Genomic DNA, 12,898 nt, shown 5'->3' with positions numbered 1-12,898 from the left:
CTGTGGATAGCAGCAGTTTCTCTCACTGCACAGAAATGCTTCTGAGAGCACAGAAATGCATTCCTGTGCACACAGCTTGTGCAGAGTCATCCTGGCTCAGACATTTTTATACAAACTGCCTTATGTCACTCAAGGGTATAAATTATTCCTCCATATATACATATATACATATATATTCCTCCACAAATAACGAGACAATACTGCAGATCTGCTTTCAGTTTAGCTTTCACATACTTAGCACTGAGGCAAGTTAAGGGATTTTGTAAGGCTGGCTATCTCCCCCAGCCTAGGCTGCTCCCAGAGCTCTGTATTTGCCCTCTATATGCACTACATTCAGATACACAGTGGGCTGCCACAAACTTGGTCTCCATCAATGTACCATGTTATTTTGGATTTTTCTATTTTTTCCCTGTTGTTTACTTCTTAAGTAAATTCATTTTCCCAAGATATGTTGCCTAACAAACTGACTATCCAAGATATGCCTCTAATACCAGAATACATTAGACACTAAGAAGGCCCTATGGTGATTTGCTAATTAGCTTAACCCTTTCGGGACACAGATGAAGGGATTTTTTATTAAAACAGGATAACCCTGGACTATATTGATCTGACTGAGAAATGAGTATTTTAGTCAAGATGAGTCTCAAGATGAGCACATGCTGGAAACAGCAATGTTGTTTCCATAGCAATGCCATGACAGCCTCTGGAGTGAAATAGTGTGCTACCAGGAAATGAAGGGAGTTCAAGTGCTATGAGCTATGTAGTTCTGTGAGCAATCCAAATACATTCTCATAAAGAATATTTAGTGCAGCTAGATAGCCCAAAGATTGCTGCTAATGGCAAGCAAGCCTTATCAGTATGCTCCTGGCAGTCCTTTTTTCTCATTCACTTCACCCAAGATGACTATCTAAAGGCTTAAACTATGGGCAACACTGTTAAACCATTTCAGACCAAACATTAACAAATACAGCAACCCCTACCTTACTTCTTTTCCAGTGCAGAATACCATCCATAATTAAAGGTCACTGACTCTCACTCTCCATAACACAACCAAACACATTAAACCCTTTACTGAAGAAAATCCTGGTATGTGCAATTATTTACTAGGCTAACCTTCCCCCTTCCTTTTCTCTCACCTCCTCCTCTCTCTTGCCTCCTCCTTCCTAAATGATACTGAGCAGATCTGCTTGCAAGTGGGAAGCAATGTACAGAAGTCTTGCACACTCGTCATTAAAATTTACAAAGGCAAAGCATAATCTCACTCATCTGCTTTTCACCCCAGTTAGTGCTCACACTAGTACAAAAGCAAATCAGAAAGCACGAGTTGTATTTTATCTTCCTAAGGCTTTACCTAAGGTAAATATTCTGTTCAAATTCTGCAAAGCTGATTTGAAATATTTCCTAGAGACTACAGAAAGAGAGTTAATTTAAGATCTCCATTGCTCTCCATTTTCAAATAAATGAAAAATTATCAGTGATTAGTAAAACTGCTAAAACAACGGTTATAACCAAACTGTTCTCAAATTAAATTCTACAGGGCAAAGTACTTTACTTGTAAAATACCTAAACACACTGCTGCTGATTCAGTCCTTTTCTAGCATGTCCCATGGAGTTTGTAAAGATGTTCAGACATTAACTGAATGTCCAGAAACTCTACCACTATATTTGTTGTTTGTGTCATTGTCACAACCAGCCTCTTGGGGAAACAGATTGTAGGTCATTATATGTAGCAGTGCTGCCTCTGAGGGAAAATAGAAAGACAAATACTCATCCCTGCCAGATCCCTTATTAACAAAATCCACTTCAAACCAGAATGTTTTCTATTTACTGTTTTAAACATGCATTTCAAGGAATCAAGCCTTGAATGTAAAACAGCAAGATGCTTCATTTCCCTTTTGCATTCGGTAAAAAGATACGAAACAAGCATTTTTAAAACAGCCTCAGCCTCCTCCTGCCTATCCCTATAAATGTGCTACAGAAGGCACCAAGCCCAGCAACATTCATTTATAATTTAAACTGTTTGCTTGGCAGAATTTTTTCACCTTAATCTGTCTAGTCTTAATTGCAATTGGCACACCCACTGATTTTACCAGAAATGCATCTACTTCCAGGAGATTTTTATGCAAGTTGTTTTTCTGTAGGACAGAAATGCAGTTTCAGGGATAGATGTTGTTATTTGGGGAAAAACACATCCTTGCAATTTTACAAGATGTACATGGCTCTATATGAGCAGAAAGATACCTGACTGGACACTGATGCAAATTTAACTTATCCCCTTCTTTCAGTTCTCATGGCCTCCCATTTAATTCCCTAATATGAACAATATTCTGTAACTATCACACCTTCTCTTTGAATACCTATGTCAAAATTTCTGTTTATCTAAGAATTAGGTAAAAGTAATCTGCCTGATAACCTGGTTTTGACAATTGAGTAAAGACAGGTACAGCTTATATTGTCTGAAACAGTAGTGGGTACAGCCTCTTTAACTCAGCGTTCTCTCCTGAATACATAGAGGTGTCCAGCCACAAAAGCCAACCTGCTGCCACCATGGGCACCTCAGCAGGAACATTTTGCCCCTAGAATTGATTATCTCGTCACAGTGTTATCTCCTATCACTGCCTGAACTCTCTCATCACAGTCTTCACAGATTTTCATTCAAGTGTAAAAGAAGCAGCAATATCTGTATCCCAATCCAAGACAGAAATTCAGCCACTGTCTCAGACACAGGAAAAGTTTCTTATCCTAAAACTAAAAAACACACTCCTAATTTCCCTCTCATCATTCTTAGAACATACTCAGAAAATGAGTGTGTCATTATAAACTTTTTCATGTTTTAAGAGCTAAATCAATGAAACAATCAAAAACCTTCAAATATTTTATCAGTAAATACTCAACCACAGGAGTGGGCTAATGCTTGAAACAGAGTACACACAGCTATTCATTTATGGCTGATATTTCTGTCAGTAAGTTTAGTGTGGCAAATGACACTAAAATTTCATGTTGTCTTCGTGAACTCTAATAACAACTATATACTTGGTTTTTGAAACTTTTTGGGAACATTTGTCTTGGTAATCCATAGATTATGAGACACCATGGACATGAAAGGAGGACACTGTCAGAGCCACACTGCTATTCCAAATAGGTGTGCTGGCAAATAATTATGATCTGTCTTACTAAAGAATGGAAGTACAATTGCTTGGATATCAAGGCAGACAGAGTTGGACTTTGAAATACCACATATAAATTGTTCCTAAAGAAACAGTCATATTAAAGAGGGCACCTATTAAGCTTGCTTAACCTACACAGGTAAAGGACAGAAAAATAGTATGAGCTTGGAAACAAATTAAGGAGATATTCACTACCATCCCCAGGGTAAGGACACCTGTCACTTGACCCTGCAAAGGTAATTCTTTAAGGACATTAAGCATTATTTGATTTAAAGATCATTGTTTCCTGTGACATTAGCAAAGTATGGGTTAAGTTTCAAAGATGACCTGGCCCACAAAGGAAGAAATACAATCACCAGAGACAGGGAGAACACACCATCACACTGATGCCTTCTCTGAGGAAAACTACCCCAACAGGACAACTTCACTTTGACATCTAATAGTCCCTCATATAAATCCACAGAGACATATTCTTGCAACTCCTTTTGATACACTCAAAAAGAAATCGCCAGAGGAATACAACAGTCTGAGCTGGCCCCATAACCTATTTCTCTTCTTACCAGTCTATTTATGTTCTGAAAACATGGAATCACTTTTCTTGGCTACATTCTCTTTTGCTCCCCCTCCAAGACACCCTGTTGTAGTGCAAGGGGCAGCCTCACAGATGGCCAGAATGATCCCACTATGGAGTTTTCAGGATAGTGCCAGCACTTGAAACAGCAATACCTGCATTAATCACAGACACAACTCACACAAAGCAGCTGAGCCTCACCCCCAAACTGTGCATATCTCAGGCATTACAGTTCTGGGAAGCAGGATGATGGAGAATGGGGGGCAGGAGCAGGGTAAGGACTAACCTTGCAGCAAAACAAGGTGCAGTATCTCAGCATGAAATGTCTTCAGGATATAATAGTACAGAGTATTCTAGTCAGGTGGATAGTTGCTATTCAGCTGGCATCTGTTTCCTATTTAAATGCCTTTAACCAACACCATTATTTTTCATATAAAATTCTCTGATTTTTGCAATCTCTTAGCTGTCTCTTACAATATCTCAGCATTTTCTGTTACAAATACTGCAGGGATTCTGGTAAGTAAAGGTATATTTTAAAATGCACAGAAAAATATTTTTAAATATCCGTCTTAAGCCCTACTAATAACATGAACACTGAGCAAGGAATCACAATAAAGGATACTGAAGCTCCTATCTGTGATAGCTAAATGCCAGAGGTTAATCCTGAGATCATCCGCTGACATGTACGTCTCACAGTCACTGTTGACAGATATTGAGTTGACATGATAGGTGTGACCATTAGCAAAGATCCTCCTGGGAGTGACTTCTACCATCAGATCCATGGGTTTCAATACAGGCACCTGCCAAAAAACACCAAAACACAAAACAGAGAGAGAGTAAGACTAGAAATGTTTTGCTAGGATGATGAGAACTCCAACAGAGAGAAAGCCTTCAAAGACTACAATATTATAAAACTTCTTGACAGTGTACACAGGCTGAATGTCCCCATGGATTAACTGCTGGGCAAGGCCTTCCTTGCCAAGGAGGAAGGGAGAGGCAAGAGAGGCAGGCAGAGGGATGGAAAGCCTGGACTGTGGGAAGGGAGGGACTGGCAGCTGCCACGGAACAGGTCAGTCCTGCTGCATCAGCTACTGTCCAGGAGGCTCTGGCAAGCAGTGAAGCACTCGTATTTTGCTTTTGCTAAAGAGTTTGTCATTAGCTGTAAATCACTTAACTGTATTTGTTTGGCTACTTTATGCTTCTCTTTCAAAAAACTCCAGCAGTGAAAAGGCTTTAATCTCAGAGAAACATAATAAACAAAGGTTTGCAAAACAAAGCCAACATGACATACTGTATGTACACATATACCCCTGAAAAGCCAATATCACAGATTATCACTTGTCAGTGTGCCCTCGTTATTTCCCTGCATGACACTTCAAAGTCATGGTTCAATAAATAGACACTCAATTTATTCCCTATCAATAAAGCATTAAACCCTGTAAAGCTGTGGTCCATGACTGGGACTATTCAATGTAGTTGAACATGCACCAGAAACAATCTATCATACATCAATCCACAAGATAGTTTAAAGAGGAACACAGAGTAATTAAACATTTGAGTTCTGCTTTCTTCTAAAGGAACAAAACAAAACCCAACTTTTTAACTACAGAATCACCGAATATGTCAAGTTGGAAGGGACCCACAAGGATCACAGAGTTCAACTCTCACCCTGAACAGCACCATCCCCAAGAATCACACCACCTGAGAGCAGTGTCCAAATGTCTCTTGAATTCTGTCAGGTTGGTGCTGTGATCACTTCCCTGGGGAGCCTGTTCCAGTGCCCAACCACCCTCTGAGTGAAGAACCTTTTTCTAATATCCAACCTAAACCTCCCCTGACACAGCTTCAGGCCATTCCCTGGGGTCCTGTCACTGTTACCCCAGAGAAGAGATCAGGGCCTGCCCCCTCTCTTCCCCTCAAGAGGATGCTAAATTCTCAGAGAATTCTCAGACTATAAGCAACCTGGAATAGTTTTGTTTGCCTAATCATACAGAAGAGATAATTATTCCATTAATGTAGTCATATTTACACTTTGGAACCTTTTTTCCCAACAGACAATACTGGCTTGTTTTGTTTTCAATAATGAAGACATATTAGTGTTTATACAACATAACCTTCCAGTTCTAACCTTTAGCCACTTCCTTGGAGTGGCACGTGGAGTGAATTCAGCCAAAAAAGTCTAAGAACAAAAATATACATTAACATATGGATGATGGGTCTCCTCTCTAAGAAACAAGTGACAGGAGAAAAGTAAATGGCTTTAGCTGCACTGGGAAGGTTATTATATTAAAATTGGATTATATTCGTTATTATATTATAATTGGATATTAGGAAAGATTTGTTCACCAACATTTTTGTCAAGCACTGGAGGGGGCTGCCCGGGAAAGCGGTTGAGTCAGCATACCTGGAGGTATTCAAAAGATCTCTAGGAGTGGCACCTGGGGACATGGTTCACTGAAAATAGCAGTGCTGGGTTCATGGCTGGACTTGATGATTTTAATGGTCTTTTCCAAACAGAACAATTCTATGATCACATATGCTTACATGAGTTCCACGACTGCATCTTTTCAGCAATGCAGAATCCCAGGTTTGCCAGAGCACAGACTACTGCAAATGCTACTCCTAAAATAATTCTTTTCTAAAACTGAAAACCAGATGAAACTGAAATTTGGTGTACTGTCTTTAACTCAGGTGCTCTGAATGTAGCAAGAGCCCTATTCAAAATTACAAGTAAAATGCTTCCAGCACAAGAAGTTAAAGAACTTTTAGGAAAGCACATTAAGTCCCAATAAGAGAATCCTATCAGGAAAAATAAAATCAACATGAACTCTCAAAAATACCTACTTTGGTCAGCATATCTTAAAGCATTTGTGACGTGCAAATGCATGGCAGATTCAATACAGCTATCAGTTGGCTAAAGCTTCAGTTGGCATAATCATACAAATGCTTGGCATTAGGTACATATTTAAATCTTTTACTGATTTGGCACTACCTTTTTCATGCAGAAACAATTTTGGACATGGACAGAAGCTTACCTGCAGTGATGTTACTGTAGAAAGATCTTTAAGTTTTCCTTCTTCATCTTTTAAGTTGTACCCCTCTGGTCTCTTATCTCTTTCAGTAATTTTCCACAATTTGATTGTTTTATCTTTAAAAGAAAAGACAAGCAATTGTCAGCATAGGAATTCTGAATGCAGTTACCCATCTTTCACAATATACTGCTTAAAGAAGTGTTTACACCCTGGTTTAGACAAGTCCTGTGCTGAAATAGTCTGGGTCAATTTATTCTGCACATCCAGAAAATATTGCCAACAGACAAAATACTCATAAAGCACATCCCAGATCTTCACATCGAGTCAGGGGTTCCTGGCAGCTGACAGACTGAGTGGAGCATGTCGAGCACATGCTGCTCATGTATTCAACCTGGCAGTTTGCAGGTGGAACAAACTCCAACTACTCAATGCTGACTGCTGAAGCTCAGTTTAACAATTCGACTTGGCAAGGAAATAATCTCAATATTAAAATCAGTTTGGCATTAATGCTAGGTTACTTATAAACAGCACAAGAACAGCACGGAGCACACAGCCAGAACAATCACCCCTTCCTGGCCCACTGTGGAATGGGCAGTGGTGTACTGCTGTAACATCAGGAGCCCCTGCAAATGAAAGGCTGTGAAGAAACCAAGGCATTTCTCCCTCCTAATGGAAAGCAGCTGAGAAATAACTGAGGAAAAAAACAAACCCGACCAAACTAAGAGAAATGTGTTGTGATGGCAAGAGAGAGAAGAAAGGAGAAAAATGTATTAATCTTGTAAGGAAGGGAATAAAATTTAGACTCTTCCTTTCTTACAATGAGTGAAACACATGATGAGAGAGTAATGATGTCTCTCAATTAGCAAAGAGCCTCTGAAACCAATAAACATGTTTTAAACTGCATTCACACTGCATTTATTTTTGGGGGTTTTTTTGTACAAGCTGAAGTTCCAGATTTCCTAATGCTGATTGTCCACTCCCACTGTGGCTGTGCTCCTAACCTGCCAACCCTAATGCTTCCTAGACTGAAAAATCAATGCCAACTCTTCTGCAAAAAATCTGTCCCTGAGATTCTAATGGTTGTTTCACTCATGTGCTTGTGCAGCAGCCAAAGTCTTTCCAAAGCTTCTGCCCTTCAGCTGCCAGCACAGATTTATTAAACTCAGTTCCTGCATAATTTCCGATTTCATTCTACTTTCTTCCTTTACCTTTCTTTCCCCAAGTACATAGCAGAGCATAATAATTTCCCCAGTGTGGCTGATCCAAATACTACTTTCAAATTCTAGTACAAGTCACTTTAAAGACAGGATATACAAAAAACATGAATTGATTTACATTTCTATGGCAACTTTTAACTTTGAACTTTCTTTGTTTCAAAATCAACCCCCCATTACTCATTTTTTACTATTATGTATCTCTTAATGATATTGATATGCTAATATACAAGCAAAAAAAAAATTACAATTACAGTCAATCTACAGAACAAGAGGTTAGTTCAATCTGCAACTCAAAAGCTGCTTTTAAATATTCAACAAATTTCATTTGTATTGTATACCATGTTAATTAATTACTAAAAATACACGTAGGTCACATCATGCCCTTGGATATTTTATTACAAGTAAATAGTGCATTCCTGCTGATCTAGTAAAAAAATTATAACCACAGCAATTGTAAAACGAATTATAAGAAAAAACACAAACAATTTTCCATTGTTAGATTTGATTGTTATTAATAAATCTATTCTTTCCTAAGTGAAAACTGTTTTATTAGCAGGTAAGGTTATAATGTATTAGTATTCTTCTCCTTTATCCACCTCTGGATTTGGAATACTCCTTAGAAGTTTTAAGAATGCTTATATTTTACAAAATATAGGAAAAATAGAAACATCTTTGTGAGGTTAAGCATTTGGTCTCAAGGTTGTTGTGAAGTTAAAATTAATTAATGTCTGGCAAGCAGTCTGAAATCCTCAGATGAAAGAATCTGTATGGGCCAAATTCTGATCTACCTTATGTAGCTCTGAAAGTGGCCCAAATATATTCTGTACAGAAGATACCAATGAAGAAGTTATTACTATACTACAAAATCAGTTCATTTTACAGTGCAAATTTGTTAACTGCAAGCACTGTAAATGCAGAATGGGATTTGAAAGCCTTGGTGACTTCCTCCTGTCTCATTAATTAAGATGCCACAATCCAAGCTCAGCTGATAACATGAACTGGAAAGGAACCAAGATTGCCTCTGAGAGAGGTGACCTGTGCAGAAACAACTTCAGACAAAAGTCCTCCTTAGAATGACAGAAACAGATTTGGGCAGGTGCAGACCTGCCAAGTCTCATATATTGAGGGTTAGATTTAGACTGACTCTCCCCTCCCGTTCCTGAACAGCAGGATGCTCCTTCCAGCACATTCAGTGGGCACTGTACACCTGAGCACATGGACAGGATTCTGTTTCACAGCTCTCATTTTTCTGCACAAAACGATGCATTAGATCCTAAATTACTAGAGAGCAAAATATCAAAAATTGCATTAAAATAGCAGACTTTTTTAGTAAAAAAAAAATAACAGTTCTCAAGATAGTTCTACAATCTGTCAAATACAAGCACGTGTGACAGGTAGTGCCTTCAAATTAGGAAACGCATTATTATCCTTTTTATAGGCATGGAATTGATATACATTGTCAAAGGCTTCTCCCAGGTAATCTGTGAGACAGTGAATAATTCAACGTGGGCTGTCTGTACCCTGAAGTTAAAACCATCTTTAAGACTATGCCAGGAGGTGAATCTTGAGACTTCAACCCCGCTGTGCCAGGAAGCCAGGAATCCTCCTTGGCACACACAAATGTTTTGCAATTCAAAGCCAAAATCCAAGGCCTGTGCCAGTGGAACCATTTCTGTTCTCCTCACCATGAAGAGGTCTGCTGAGATGCTCCAAAACTAAGGGGGAGAAGCAGAGGCCAAAGTATTTTCCAGGTTCTAAGTTTGCTTCCTGTTGGTTGAAACTAGATTAACCACAGCTCACTAGGACTGGTTCTTTCTTCCTTTCTCCCCTCTCATGACAGTATGAACCAGAAAACTCATGTAATGGTCTATTATCTATAACTGTAAAAGCTGAACATCTGAGGACTGTATTCCTCTGTGTTTCTGAAACCAAACTTTAAAATGAAAAGGGAGAGGTTTAATTCCAATTGTCTACTTTTGTATCACAGACTAGGAAGAAGCCACTCTTATTTATCTGAAGAAGGTGAGGGATATTTTGACCAAAGGAGAAGAGTAGAAATAAACTTCCAAACTTCATAAGGTGACTAATCATTAAATTAGTATAAATCACCTGTCTTTAACGGGTATGTTTAATTTCGAATAAGTAGCAGTGCCTCCAAAGAGTCAATGACAATTTTAAGTAAAACAAACTACAAAATACTAAAAAATTACCATCTACTTTGAATTAATGTAAACATTTAATGCAATATATTCTAACACAATCACTTGGTGACTGTGTCAGTTCCCAAAGATGAGATTACGCTATTTTTTATCAGCAACCCCCAATTACACTCAAACTTCTTAGAACAAAATATTATTTTCTGATTACCATTAGATCTAAAATTTAAAACCAGGTATTTTGTCTCATTCATCATTTGCAATAATAAAGTTTGTGGGTGTCTAAATGCTTCTTAAATGACACCTGTGCATGCTAGGTTACATTCAGGAGTTTTTTTCCTTATTTTATATTTGAATATCCTCTCTTGACAATAATACTGCCTTCTTTCATCAATAGGCCTTAGACATACTAGAAATATAAGTCAGTATCAATATTCTAGTATTATTCCCACTGTCTTCCCAAGATTTGTGCACCTCTTTAAAACTTAAGTAAACTATTCTGATGATAATGAATGAAAAGAAAAATAAAATAATCTCTCTCACCTGTCTTCATTTACACATCTACAAATAATAAAAGCTATGACAAATACAGCAGAAAAAACTCTGAATTTCCCATGAATCACAAGCTGCTGAGTAAGGTGATGCCTTTGTCACAAGATCTGTTTCAGGATAGCAGTGCATATTAATAGAAAAATGGATAGCTCTTTAAATGTCTATGAATAATCAATCAGAAAAACCTCGTGATTCCATGAATAAAATATACAAACAGATATCAGAGGCAGTATGAAAGTCTTGCTAAACTCTGAAAGAGGAAATTACTAAAACAGTAGATTAAAATGAGCAAATATATACTGTCAGCACTAAAACACACAGAGCAAATACTGCAAACTCTCATCAATCTCACCATTTGTTGATAGAAGTGAGTGAGCTGCATTTTGCTGTGGTAACCACTTGATCTTGTTTATTTTTTCTTCTATCTCCAAGCTCTTCAAATAATCAAATTCAGGTTCATGGCTCTGGAAAGTGCTGTAAACATTGTACTCCCCCTGATTGTAAGGCTCATTTTTACTCTATGGAGAATAAGAACAACAGAAACGTTGTTTATGACAGCAATATAGCTTCATCTCTTAGGAAAGGTGTATAAGCAACCTTATAAATAAAAAAAAAATTGAAAATTTAATTTAATTTCTCATTTAAAACATGATCTTGACAGATTTGTTTCAGCAAGAATGAAATTTACTGTGAATATTGAAACACTTAATATTAGAATTTTTAAAGAAATGTCAGCTATTCAGAAAAGACTTCTACACAAGACACTGCAGATGGATGGAGTTTACAAGTGGAACGTAAAGGTAAGTGAGGGTATTGTCTAAAAATGGAATAGGGCTCCATCATCAGGCAAAGGCTACTAAAACAAGGCAGAAGTAAAACAAAAATAACATTATTTTTTCTTGTGTCAGAATTTTTGAGTTTTGAAACATTTTGGTTTGAGACAGCAAACTTATGAGTTAAAAATCCTTACCCTTTTTCACTTCATCTCTAAACAGGTGCCACTGAATCTTGAGATTGTAATAGGTTTTAGTAAATCTTGAGATTGTAAACAAGTTTGTTAATTCAATTCAAATAAAATATTAAAAATTAAGCCAGGTTTTCTCAGGCTATTAAGGACTACATTGGTAACCCACATACCTCAGGTTCCCTTTGGAATATAACAACTCGACCCCCCTTATCACCAGTAGCCAGCAGTTCTCCAGTGTGGTTGAACTCAACTGTAGAAATAATATCAGCTGGAGGAAGAAAGAGAAAAAAAGGCAGATTTTAGACTGCTGCTACAGCACAGACTCACTAGAAATATCAGGCACTCCACAAAAAATGCAACAAATGAGGTTTTTGAAGGAATTCAGATGAATTCACTAATGCAAACAGGCTGCATGCCATTACAATCTAATGAAACAAGTGCAAACATTAAAGAGGCAAATTTGTGTTTCCAGCACATCTGCAGTTTGGGGGAGGAGAAGCTCTCTGGAGAGGTTATGCTTCAAGAAGAGCCATCTTGGGGGGCTATAAAGCTTTTTTTCAGTACTAGCAAAGAATGAAACTGGCCTCCTGCTATATGCCCTAGCAAGGACCAATATAACATCAGTTCTCTTGCATGTATTATTTATTCTATGGCCTTTCTGATGATTTTCACATAACCCCCAAGCACTAGTTTTCTCAAATATGTATATGAGTCAAGAGTGCAAAAGCAAAGTATGTACAGCCTGTCCTACCACGGAGGAACGAAGGCAAAACCAGACCTGTTCACCACGCAGTGCTGGCAAGGGCCCACTCTAATCACTGTTTTCAGAAAATCATTCCAGCACCGTGAAAATGTGTCATCAGAAGACAAAAAGAATCTCAGCCTCTCTTTTCCTGATTTTCAACAACTGCCTTTCCCTAAGCAATTTCATCAGTTTAAACAAGAAACCTCATTAAAACCTGAGGCCAGTCTTGAGCACAAATTACTACACATCAGGATGAGAGGGAGAAAGAGGCTGTAGAGCTAAAGAACTGGTTCTTCTGTTTGAATGACAGCACATGCTAGAATCATAATCCACAGTTAATCCTACACTATTAGCATAATTTGAATTAAAATGCCTAGTGCAATAGTAAATTAAGGAACCATCATATATATAATCACAGCAAATGCAGGGTATTTCTCAGAGATTGCATGTATGAATCCTCTATAATGATCAGTATTCATTCATCAGAACCA

The 12,898-nt window shown here is 37.9% G+C and overlaps 1 protein-coding gene across 13 annotated transcripts in view; it reads right to left on the bottom strand.

Annotated features, from left to right (window-relative positions):
* Positions 1 to 12,898, bottom strand: part of PPP2R2C (protein phosphatase 2 regulatory subunit Bgamma) — a 191,262-nt gene that overhangs the window by 42,142 nt on the left and 136,222 nt on the right. For all 13 annotated transcript variants that reach the window (XM_088163102.1, XM_088163108.1, XM_088163104.1 and 10 more), the window contains 4 exons: positions 11,833 to 11,930; positions 11,048 to 11,213; positions 6,774 to 6,886; positions 4,361 to 4,538 (listed from right to left, as the gene is read on the bottom strand). In XM_088163102.1, coding sequence (XP_088019228.1) covers positions 4,361 to 4,538; positions 6,774 to 6,886; positions 11,048 to 11,213; positions 11,833 to 11,930 — 555 coding nt within the window. The remainder of the gene's footprint in view (positions 1 to 4,360; positions 4,539 to 6,773; positions 6,887 to 11,047; positions 11,214 to 11,832; positions 11,931 to 12,898) is intronic.

The sequence above is a fragment of the Sturnus vulgaris genome, chromosome 4, assembly GCF_052056855.1.
Source record: "Sturnus vulgaris isolate bStuVul1 chromosome 4, bStuVul1.hap1, whole genome shotgun sequence".
NCBI lineage: Eukaryota > Metazoa > Chordata > Aves > Passeriformes > Sturnidae > Sturnus > Sturnus vulgaris.
This window is presented reverse-complemented; position numbering and strand designations above follow the sequence as displayed.